Source organism: Corvus moneduloides, chromosome 2 (assembly GCF_009650955.1).
Source record: "Corvus moneduloides isolate bCorMon1 chromosome 2, bCorMon1.pri, whole genome shotgun sequence".
In the NCBI taxonomy this organism is placed as follows: Eukaryota; Metazoa; Chordata; class Aves; order Passeriformes; family Corvidae; genus Corvus; species Corvus moneduloides.
Genome location: NC_045477.1, coordinates 93,110,191 through 93,122,087, shown reverse-complemented (window position 1 = coordinate 93,122,087; position 11,897 = coordinate 93,110,191). Strand labels below are relative to the sequence as shown.

General features: G+C 45.4%; 1 protein-coding gene across 2 annotated transcripts in view; it reads right to left on the bottom strand.

Moving 5' to 3' along the window:
• Positions 1-2,677: 2,677 nt before the first annotated feature.
• NPAS2 (neuronal PAS domain protein 2) overlaps positions 2,678-11,897 on the bottom strand; it is a 105,749-nt gene continuing 96,529 nt past the window's right edge. The window contains exons 17-21 of one of the 2 annotated variants that reach the window (XM_032100366.1): positions 9,999-10,193; positions 8,489-8,658; positions 7,893-7,985; positions 5,343-5,529; positions 2,678-4,182 (exon numbers count right to left, since the gene is read on the bottom strand). In XM_032100366.1, coding sequence (XP_031956257.1) covers positions 3,988-4,182; positions 5,343-5,529; positions 7,893-7,985; positions 8,489-8,658; positions 9,999-10,193 — 840 coding nt within the window. In that variant the 3' untranslated portion in view covers positions 2,678-3,987. Of the gene's footprint in view, positions 4,183-5,342; positions 5,530-7,892; positions 7,986-8,488; positions 8,659-8,932; positions 10,194-11,897 lie in introns of those variants that run through there. The other variant, XM_032100367.1, reaches the window with a different exon arrangement.

Here is an 11,897-nt window from a genome sequence, read left to right as displayed (position 1 = left end):
GGCGGTGTCAGTGTGTGCCCGGACCGGGGATGGTCTTTGGGGCGGTGTCAGTGTGTGCCGGACCCGGAATGTTCACTGGGAGCAGTGTCAGTGTGTGCCCGGACCGGGAATGTTCACTGGGAGCGATGTCAGTGTGTGTCCGGACCGGGGTGTTCTCTGGGAGCGGTGTCTGGGTGTGCCCGGACCAGGAATGTTCCCTGGGAGCGGTGTCAGTGTGTGCCCGGACCGGGGATGTTCACTGGGAGCGGTGTCTGGGTGTGCCGGACCAGGAATGTTCACTGGGAGCGGTGTCAGTGTGTGCCCGGACCGGGAATGTTCACTGGGAGCGGTGTCAGTGTGTGCCCGGACCGGGAATGTTCACTGGGAGCGGTGTCTGGGTGTGCCGGACCGGGGATGTTCACTGGGAGCGGTGTCTGGGTGTGCCGGACCAGGAATGTTCCCTGGGAGCGGTGTCAGTGTGTGCCCGGACCGGGAATGTTCCCTGGGAGCGGTGTCAGTGTGTGCCCGGACCGGGAATGTTCACTGGGAGCGGTGTCAGTGTGTGCCCGGACCGGGGATGGTCTTTGGGGCGGTGTCAGTGTGTGCCCGGACCGGGGATGGTCTTTGGGGCGGTGTCAGTGTGTGCCGGACCCGGGATGTTCACTGGGAGCGGTGTCAGTGTGTGCCCGGACCGGGAATGTTCACTGGGAGCGGTGTCAGTGTGTGCCCGGACCGGGGATGGTCTTTGGGGCGGTGTCAGTGTGTGCCCGGACCGGGGATGTTCAGTGCCCGCCCGCCCGCTCCCTCTGTAGGGTCTCTCTTTTCCTTGGAGTGGTGTGTGGGGAGCTCGGCTTGGCGCACTGGTGCTTCCAAGAAGCATTTTGCCTCCCGCAGATCTGGAGCTCTTGTTCCCGAGACAGAACCGAGGCATCCCGGCGTCGGGCAGTAGCCTGATGTAACCATCTCACCTGCCCGGAAAACCTAAGGGATTATGTTGGAACAAGCTGGGTGTTGGCTATAATGAATTAGAACACCCCAGCTCTGTGAGGACTGGCGTTGCCTTGTGTGTGCAACAGAGAACAAGGGCAATAATCCCAAACCGGAATGTGTGTATGGGGAAAGCATGAAAAACTAGGTATTGACATAAATCTGCTCTTGTGAGCTCTCTGTATCCTTCCAAACAATGTATTAAACCAGCTTAGAAGGCAACCCTACCCTATCTACAGCATCTCCCTGTTAAAAGCTTACAGTGCCACTGGTTTTAGAAAGTGTTTGTGTTTGCTCCAAGGCTGAGTTTGGTTTGGACATACCACTGGCAACTGGGAGACATGTGGGTTTATAATCCCTGAGAGTAGAACAAATTCTTAAAGGAATTTTCCCTTCCTGTATCTTCTGTCATAGTAGAGATCCATCAACTGCTACTTCCACAAGTATTTCCTCTGAGGTGCTCTTATTCCTTCATTACCTCTTCCTGCATGAACTTTGGGCTTACAGATTTGTCCCCTCCTTTCCCAGGAGTGGCTGGGGTTTATGAAGTTAGCCTCTGTCTTAGCCAACTGGCCTTTGCTTAGGTTTGTCTATAGTTAATGAAAAGAGAGAGGTTCCTTCAGACATTAAGTGAAACCTTCAAGTTTAGCTTTCTAATCTTCATCTGGTGGGGTCACTCTTGCTTCACTGAACAAAAGAATTTAAAGGGATGAGCAGGCTAATTCACCCTGGTACCTAAAGGTAGCAGTAAAAACACTTTCTTAGAGACCAGATACTTGATTCCCTCAATCCTCTCCCAATGACGGATTGTATGGACTGAAATACACATGCACCCATCAGTGCTACCACCCAGTCTTGCAACTGAATCATCAGGGTAATTTTGTCAATGGATTTTCTTTAGGAGACTTCTAGCTTTTTCAGAACTCAGGGCAAATAAGCTTTTTTTCATTTCCATGAGAGCTTACTTTCACAACTTCCAGCTCCCAGCCCAGTTATCTCCATTGTTCCCCTATGGCATATAAACCAGAACATGTGGGCCCTGCTGATGTGATCCTTGATACTCAAGGGAGGGAAGGCCATGTGTGCACTTTGTTGAAGCTAACGCTGGCTCCAGTGGCTGCAAGCTGCCCTGAGAGCCATCCCCTTTCAGTCTTACTGAGGGGAATGAACACATTCTTGTGCTCGTTACCCACCTCCATCTGTGTTGGAGGTTCTCCCTGTCTGCAGAGGGAAAGCAAACCTGTACCTTGGCTGCTCCATCCTGTAGTCAGTTTGAATTTAATGTGAAAAGGAGTCTGCACGAGGATGCTAAAGTGGAAACTCGACTGTCTACAGGGTGAGTATTCCAGAAGAGATGTGTCCCAAAACTCAGGACAGCGGTGTCTTAAAACACTGAAGTTGGACATGGGTCAAAACCCTGGTGTGTGCTGAGTCACAGATCTGTTTTGTGCTAATATAGAACTCTTTGGTTGGAAGTACAAAGCTGCCTGAGGTCTTTAAAGGTGCTCAAAGTTTTAAAGGTGCTTAAAATGAGCTGTCTTCACTTGCAGCTAATACAACTTCCTGAGCTTTCATTCTCAGTGCCTATGCCATGACAAAAATTCCAAGGGATAATACTTGGTTTTGCTAACTGGGTGCCAAACACCATTCAAGTCTGTGGCTAAGATTAAAAGTCTAAAGTGAATCACATAGTTCGACAGTCACAGGAAAATGTGTGCAACTCCTGCAATAAAGCCTTTTGGCTATTTTATTTTATTCTACAAATAAAGACAAGTGTCCATCATTAAATGGAAAAAATAATAGTTTGAGTTGTATATAGCATGAAACAGTAGTTCCCTTCACAAAAACATTTCTAATTCATTAGTTTATTACAAAATACCCACTCACAAAAAAGCACAAGCACAATCTTTATACTTGTGAAATGAGTTGATATTTCATATACAAAATAATTTCCACATAATTCCATATAATTTTATTTTATATAGAAATAGGTCATTATTACAACAGCTGTACAATACACTACTTTTTATTTAATAATTACATAAAATCTTTCTTAGAAACATATCAACGGAAAACATACAAAAAAAGCGAAAAGTGCATTTTCTTTTTTTCCCTCCAAAGGAAAATTTAATCCTAAATGTTATAATGAAAGAGATATGTAATAGTCTGCAGCATCCCGAGTCAGTGGGCCAAAACACAGTGCATATTTCTCAGAGACTTGGAGTGGGTGAGTTTAGGCTGAAGAAGGATTCATGTTGTACTATTGGAGAGTTGCATGATTGTGCTTACAATTTGAGTTCTCCTTTGCAATCACAATTCACGTAGGAAACAGTCCAGTGTGGGTTTTCTTTTTTGGTTGGTTGGTTTTTACTAATGAAGAACAGTTAGGGTAAGCTGCATAATACTTTTCAGATTCTAAATCAAGGGTTATGAGCTGTAGACCATCTTCACCAATGGCTGGACTTTCTCCTCCATTGGATGTGCTAATTTGGCCACAAGAATAAAGAAACAAACTTCTCTTTACAGAAAGTGCCTAGGTTTTGTCCTCTGTGCAGTTGTGCAAAATAATAACAATAATCATAATAAAAATAATCTCTTGTTCTCTCCTCAATAGACCTTTGACGCAGTGCTTTTCATACACAAAAGAAGAACTGAAACAGTGAAGGCCAAGTACCTCATGAGTCTGTCGACAGTCTTTTGAATTGCCAGATGGCTTCCAGAGTGACACGCCGGGATTGAACGCCTCTTCCTATGCACCCAGTGGTGATGGAAGCTGCACAGGATAGTGCTCCTTTTTATTTTGCTCTGTCAGTACATCCTGTGCTCATGACACAGCGCATACGGAAGCCAGTGTGCCGTGAATGCACTGTCTGTGGCAGTCTGCGCTCTGGGCATACTTCTGTCATAGAGCTTGGAAAGAAATGCTTGTGCAAAAGCCAGAACAGTAAGTACAGTCATTCTCTTCTGCCCCATGTGCCCATTGGTTAAAGCTAATCGTGCATTGATTGTGCTGGTGGGACTCTATCGCAGTGGCTGTGGTAAATTTGATGATTCTGACAAACTATTCCTTCTTCTTGATGTTAGTTGTTGTTGTTGTTGTTGTTGTTGTTGCTGCTGCTGTGTCTGATGATACCCAATATTTCCTTGCTGTGGTGAGTAAGATGGCAGGAGCAAAGAATCGGGTTGTTCATTGTGCAAAGAACTTGGTGTTTGCACCTACAGATAAAATAAAATTTATCACAGTGTTTGATTCTTTCACGTGTTAATGCTCTTTGTCCTCAGTGTACAGGATGCTTAAAAATACTACTGGTTTTCTGGCTTTTATTTCTGGAGCTGTTTGGGATGAGGTTAGCTTAACTAATGCTAGAAGGAATGGACATAAATTGCAACAAAGAACATTCCAATTAGGCATTGAGAAGGTTTTCTCATGGGAATGCACTGCCTGGGATTTGCAGGTTATCCTGAAAAGCCTGTTTAGGAACCGGGTGGGTGAACATGTCAGAAATGACACGGATGGATGGCAGAAATGAAACAGGATCCTAACGTGCCTCATGCTGTCCCTTCCAGCCCTTCCTTTTCGTGAGCTTACAGTAGGGTGTGACCTTGCAGTGTTGAAGTTGATGTGAATTTTGCAGATCCTTTATTGGAAACAGTATCTGCCATACTTTTTTTCATTAATTCTTGCCTATGATAAGAATTTCATTTCAATAACAAGAGTTTAATCATTTGAGGTTGGTTATACTCTTTCAGTGATGCCAGTGGATATGTGACCAGGTTTTATAGACTCAGTTCAGCTCCTGTTGAACTAATACAGAGACACCTCATTTCCCCCCTTTGCTTTAGTATGTGTTGAATTAGGTCAAAAAATAAGTATTTTTACATCTTCAAATCACCTGGTTCTTCCAGGCAACGTGCTCCATTTTATCTTCTTTGCCTTGTGGGGTTGAAAAAATATGTTAGTTTCCTGAAGGGATCCAGATATCTGATCCAGATCTATTTTATATTGATGCTGGTAATTAAAAATCATCTTTCGACTTGTAAACTAAGCAAATTTTATACTGAATAAAGAGTACAGAACAAATCCTAAGGCATTGATTTTCTCCAGCTAGAAATAAACTTTAAATATATCCAAGATAATCTGATTATGCTTTCAAATGTACAGAATTAGTAATTTCCTTTTAAATATTCTGACTGTTCCCACTGCTCCCTTGCTGTACTGGTACAGGGCACTGTAGCAGTGTGTCACATGTCAGAATCTCTTAAATGGACATTTCTGTCAGGATCAGGCTCCAGCAGAAACCTGGGGCTCCATTTGCAGAGTCCACTCACCTTATTACTCTGTGTGTACACTTTATACATCATCCTCTTTGTCCTACCTGCAGGTAGCGTTGTTGCTGATGCTGTTGGTGCTGGAGTTGCATAGGTGGCAAAGAGGATGGCTGGGAAGGAGGGCTAGTGGTGAACCCTTGGTTTAACACTGCTTGTCCCATCAGTACGATTGGAGAGCTGCTGCTGGAAGTCTGCACTTCCAAACTTTGAAACATTTGTTGGGTTTGAGAATACCTATGGAAGAAAGAAGTGAAACAATCAAGAAAAAAATGTTGGAAACAAAGGTCTTTTGTTGCTGCCTGTTCCGAGCTTCCCTTCCCCCTCCCCAAGACACTTGCCTCTGCCATGTGCTCTGAACCCCTTTGTTCCAAGCGCGGGCAAAACCCAAATGTAACTCAAACTCTTTAGCAGTGTCTGATTGCCGGTCACCCCGGGTCCGCCCCCAGTCCTCCCCTTTCCCCTTCTCCGAATAAAAGAAAGGACCAAGAGGGGGGCCCGCCCTCTTTGGCTTGCACCCTTTCTGCGAACATCTTGTCTCTATTTGGAAGCTTCTAATTGCAGGAATTGGCAACCAAAAGCTGTATTTCTCCCTCTTTGCTTCTACTGGTGGTATCAGCTTTGCAGCTACTATCGCCGCTTTTAGAGCTACTGAAATGCTGGATTGCCCGTGCTACCTCTCTAGGCTGCCCGAGGCTTTCTAAGGCACTGAACTATGAGCCTAGCTGGTAAAAAGCTGTAAGTATCTCCACAGTCTTCTCTTAGAATAGGGATGGCAATCCCTAGTCTTCCTAATTCATAGAATCACAGAATGATTTGGGTTGGAAAGGACCTTAAAGACCATCCAGTGCCAACCTCCCTCCCATGGGCAGGGACACCTTCCACTACACCAGGTTGCTCAGAGCCCCATCCAACCTGGCTTTGAACACTTTCAGGGATGGGGCATCTACCACTTCTCTGGACAACCTGTTCCAGTGCCTCACCACCCTCACAGTAAAGAATTTCTTCCTAATATCTAATCTAAACTTGCCCTCTTTTAATTTAAATTCATTGCCTTTTGTCCTATCCCTATACACCCTTGTAAAAAGTCCCTCCCCTTCTCTCCTGTACCCTCTTTTAGATACTGGAAGGCTGCTGTCCTTGGGCCTTCTCTTCTGCAGCTGAAACCTCCCAAACTCAACAAATGATTCCTGTGCATAGGACCTGCTAATATGAGCAACAGCACTATTGGCAGCACTGCTTTCCCTTACTCTGTGCATGAGCTGGACTTGGAGGAAAGAATACATCTCACCTCAAAATCCAGATCACATTTTAGATTCATTAAAGATTCTGGTTTATGCATGTCTTGTCTTCAGCCACAGCATTCACGTCCCAAGCTCATTAAACCAAATGGCCTTTGATTCTGTTTTAATATGCTGAGCCCTGAACTGCAGCAAGAGAGAAGCAAATGCACCTCCTGTCCTGCTGCCTGTGCTCCCCTGTGACTGCCTGGGGGGTGGTGATCTCTTGCAGAAACATGGCTAGGGTTGATTACTTCTTAAGCTGCTCATACACATATTGCCAAGTACGATCAGCAGTTCCCATCACAGTGAGCCCCACTCTAGGAACAGAAGAAGCCTCTAGAAACCCTCTGGAATGAGGGATGGGACAGAAACTAAATACTCATCTCCTCTTGCCATTCTGCTTTTGCATAGCAAAGCTTAAATATGTGTTGTTTTGTGGAAGGCTGTGGGCAAAACCACAATGGAACTATTGCCAACCCAGCCTAATTCTGTTTATCCTGTAAAGGGTGATGAGATCATAGTGTGGCATGTGTTCACTCAACAGCTGTTCAACATTAGGGTTTAGTCAGAAATGCTACAGTCTGGGTACTTGTACGAGGATGTGAGCTCCTATAAAAGGGTCCCACGAGTCAGGAAGTCTACATGAACTAGGAGATGCATCTTTGCAAATAAGGCCTCTTTTATTCAGAGGCTTAAAAGCAGAGCTACAATGTTTACATTTGACAAATTAACTCAAGATAATCTTAAACACCAATAGTGTTGTTTAAAAAAAGAAGTACTGAATTCCTGAGATAACATTAGAAGAATACTGTTTTGTAAAAAGAATTATTTTTACAGAAATGATGTGCAATCAGTTGCTTATTATTTTAGCAGTTCACAATTAAGTACAGTGACCAAAAACAGCTTAAAAAAAAGGGTATATTTTGACCAGTGTGGTCTGCTTCCTTCATCTAAGTTTTGAGGGGACAAAACAACTGAGCTGAGGCTTTCTTGGCACCAGTCATTTAACTGGGCCAGTGCTGACTTTCTCTCTCACATTTACCTTGGTGGATCAGAAATTCTAGTGCTGAAGCAGGCAGCATGTGAGGGACAAATATTCCCCCAGCCATGGCTTGTTAAAACGCCCCTGGCACATTGTGTTTCTCTCTGTCATCCTTCTTGATGTGACCAGGCAGGGTAAGGCTGACCCTGACGCCAGAAGGCAGGCTCAGCACAGAAACACATTCCCAATATTTATAACTACTTCGTCATCTTACAAAAGAAGGCTACTTCCCCTCAAAAGCAACTTTGATGTTTTATCTTCAACAAGGCACATACTTAGCCTGGGATCCCGCCATGCTGAGGTCTGAAGGGTGTCTTGCATTACAGGAGCCAGGCATCATGGGCTGAATAGGCTGGCTAAGCAACAATCTAGCACATGAGGGAAAAAAAAAAAGTGACATTGCTGGAAGAGAAGGACCATACAAATTCCACACTGTGCAAAGAGAAACAGGGCATTTTCGCAGGCACGGCACCAGGCTGAGTGTGGGGAGCCTGACCCAGCCCTGCTGGCTGCGGCAGGAGCATCCTGAGCACTGCAAGGTGGAGAGGCTGGGGCAGAGCCTGCCCTCTGGGGTGATCTGGGTGCCTGACATACACCTAATAAACCACATTTTTTATCATTATTATCTGCTAAGTATATGGATACTTGAATAATATTTTACAACTTTGGTTAAATTCACCTTGTGCTCTTCAAAGCCAGCAGCAAGATTTCAGTTTTCATAACGCTACGGGGTTAGACAGCTACGCTCTGGGGGTGCTAATCCACCCGTGTGACTCCAGTCACAGGAGCTGGTGTGCGCTGTGATCGCTGTTTCCGCTGAGCAAAGCCGGCAGCTCAGCCCTTGCCAAGCGCGGCCCCGGTGCCCCCGTACCTGAGCTGCTGGTCGTGGCTGCAGCCGGCGGGCGCGGGGGCGCCGCCGCGGGACAGGCCGCCAGGGGGCGCCGCGGGGCCGCCGCCTGAGGCGAACGGCGCGGGCGCGGTGCGAAGGGGGGCGCGGCCGCCGCCCGGCGCCAGCTCCGCGCTCCGCGCCGCCTTCGGGCCCTGCAAGAAAAGAGGAGAGCCGGGAGACAGCCTGACTTCGGCACCAGTGCCTGGCGGTGCTGCCACCGGGCTGCTGTCACCATACGCGAAACGACTGTCATGCCCGCGGCTGCCCCAGGCCCGCTCGTGCCGTCCGGCAAACCCGTGGGACCGGGGCGCTGGGAAGGCACTGCCCAAACGACCCCCCATGAAGGCGGGAGCAGAGTTAGGCGTGAGGAGCTGCCGCCAAGTCCCATGATGGGAAAAGATCAAAGAAAAAAAATGTGGTCGGTTGTTTTTTTTGTTTGTTTGTTTTTTGTTTTGTTTTGTTTTTTCTGTTTCACAGAATCACAGAACAGGAGCGGTTGGAAGAAACCACAGTGGGACGGACATCTGGTCCGACCTCCCTCCTCAAGCAGGGTCATCCCAGAGCACAATACACAGGATCATGTCCAGACGGTTCTTGAATCCTGCAAGGGGGACTCCACACCCCCTCTGGGCAACCTGTTCCAGTGCATGGTCACTCGCATGTGATAAAGAAGTTCTTCTTCATATTCTGGTGGAACTTGCTGTGCATCAGTTTCTGCCCCTTGCCCCTTGTCCTGTATTTATTATGCAGATACACTCTCTACCAATAGAGTTATTATAACACAGGTATGTAGGAAGTGAAAAGCTACAGCTGGGGGCTCTGAAGACAATCATGCAGCTATGCTTGCCTCACAATCAGGAAGCAGAAACAGGAGCTCAGTTTTCTGTGAAGGGAGGTCCAACAGGTGGGTGGAAGAGCAAACACTGGAAATGCTGAGAAACCAGCAGGATGAACAAAAAATCCAGTGCCAAACCTAATAGCTTTCACAGATCTCAGTTACTGCTCAGGCTCAACTTTATTGTGCTGTGCAGGAACCTGTTAATGTTCACAACCTGAGGGTCTCACACGAATCTCAATGTATTCTGTGTGCCACCACAGCAGACAGGCTTTGTTGTGTTGGTGGTGTCCAACTAGACTCGGGGAGCAAGTATTCTGAGAGATCTCACTATTTCAAATTTCCAGTGTGGTCAGTCAGGTTTCTTTCAGGACCACCTGAAGAACAGTAAGTCACCCACACCTTCCGCATGCCCCCCTGCTCCATTTTCAAGCTGAAACAGCTGCTCAAGTAACTCTCCTGGCTGAGGTCTTAAAAAAAGGCTTTAAAGTAAGGTAAATGCTGTAGGGAAACCCTTTTTATAGGCTGCCCTTATACAGAAGAATAAGAAAGGGAAGGCAAAGGCACAGCTACAGGACTGACATTATTTTGCTTGCTTGATAACAGCTCAGTGTCTCCTTTCCATCTAAATGCTTCTCTATTCAAAGAAATGATTACCTGGTTCGATATCACACTTGCTTCTCTCAGTGCCTGCTGGTTCGTTGTTTGTGAAGATGTGATTTGCCCTTGAAGTTGAGGACTGGGGACAAGCTGCTGCTGAGAAATGGCCCCTGACCTCTGCTGTAGCTGTTGTAGGTCCAGCTGCTGAGTATTGTTAAAGCTCAGGGACACTGTCGGCTGCTGTAAGAACATCTGGAAAAGAAGAGGGGAGGGTTTATTTACATAGCCCAGCTGTCATGAATAATAAAGGTGACAGAAGTAAATCCAAAGATACATTCTAAAATAAAGTTACCATATTTCTGGATTCATAACACATTTACTGTTAGTTGGAAATTACCTATCATTCCTACATTTAACAGCTCTGCTGTCTCTAGTTTCTTGTTCTGCAAGTACACCTATTACTTGTGAAATGTGTCTTGAAGGTACAAGTCCTCTCTCCATGGGGCAGGCACAGCCCTCATAAGAGCAGTTCCCAGTACATTCACTGTGTTCTCGGGCATCCTGACCAAAGAGAAGAGTGTAACTCCATGCCTTTTCAGTCCTTTTGTTTCTCCTTTCAACAAAATCCACCTGCCTTTCAGACAGAGCTGTCTTTGAATTTGTATCTGGAAATTCAACGCTTTACACCCTGCTGAGTTGTCGAATGTTTTTAATGAGGCCACAGTCAGGCCAGAGCTCTCCAAGCTGAATGGCCATGTCCTTATAATTGAGAGGATGTGTAAACAGACAGTCACTGTCATTTATCTGATTTCCCATCAGGTAACTGTCACCTGGTGCTCTTCCTAACTGTGCCATGCATTTGACTTGTGCAAAAGAGCCACTAGCTCCTCTCTTAGTGTTTCAGTAAATGATGTCCTCTCTATTCTTGCATTTCAAGATGAGGCTTTCTTCTTTAAAAGTTACAGGACTTGGGAATTTTTGCTTTTCTAGGGGCTGTTTCTTTTATTACAGCTGTAAAGAGGAAAAAGTAATCTTTTAAAACTATGCATTATTAATGCTACAAGCTCTCTTTGCAGTATTTCAAACCTAGCCTCCTGCCACCAAGGACTGTATGGAGATACACATCCCACACAGTTGACGTAATTTTTGGATCTGATTCTGATTCCACACCACTGCTACATGTGTGGAACTCCATTAATTTAAGTGGAGCTACTTAAGTTTTAAATGAAATCAGAATCACAATTATTCTCTTCATTATTCATCCATCAGTCCCATGCCTAGTAGTACATCTGAGGTATGCCCAGTAATTAGTACACCTTTCTGCAGCTTATTGCTATATTAACAATTCCCTAAACTATCATGTCCCCTCTAATTTTTCCTGGAAAAAGCCTATACCTTTCTCCAAAAGCCCAGCATAATGTACTGCTTTTCCTTGAAAAAGTATGGCTTGATCCATCATGTTTGTACTTATTTATCTAGCTTTAAAAACACAGTTTATTTAAATATGATAAATTTTTAATTAATTTCTGTGTGCCAAGATTTTACTCAGGAGAAGAGGTACAGACAAAGCTTACATTAATCAGCTGGGAGAGGGGGGCAATTAAGGAAAAGCAACAGCTTGTTTCAGGTGCTGTAGGCTAACCGCATCTCAGAGATGTCTGATAGGAATAAATGGGTCAAGTGACAGAGCTGGGGCTGCTGCTTGCAGCAGGTCTGAAACTAGCGCCGTGTTTTCTTTTAAAAACACTGCTCATTGAGTTTGGAGCCATTACATATCAGAAAGACAGATGGTCTCACAACTTCTGTCAAGTAAATAGGTCTTATTATGAATAAATCAAAGACAAAAATCATGAAAATTCATTCTCTTGTTTATTTTCTGTACATAGAAGCTAAGCTTTGGACATGTTTAGTACATGAACTCACTTGATTAGCCCTAGCAATGAAACAGGTTGCCAT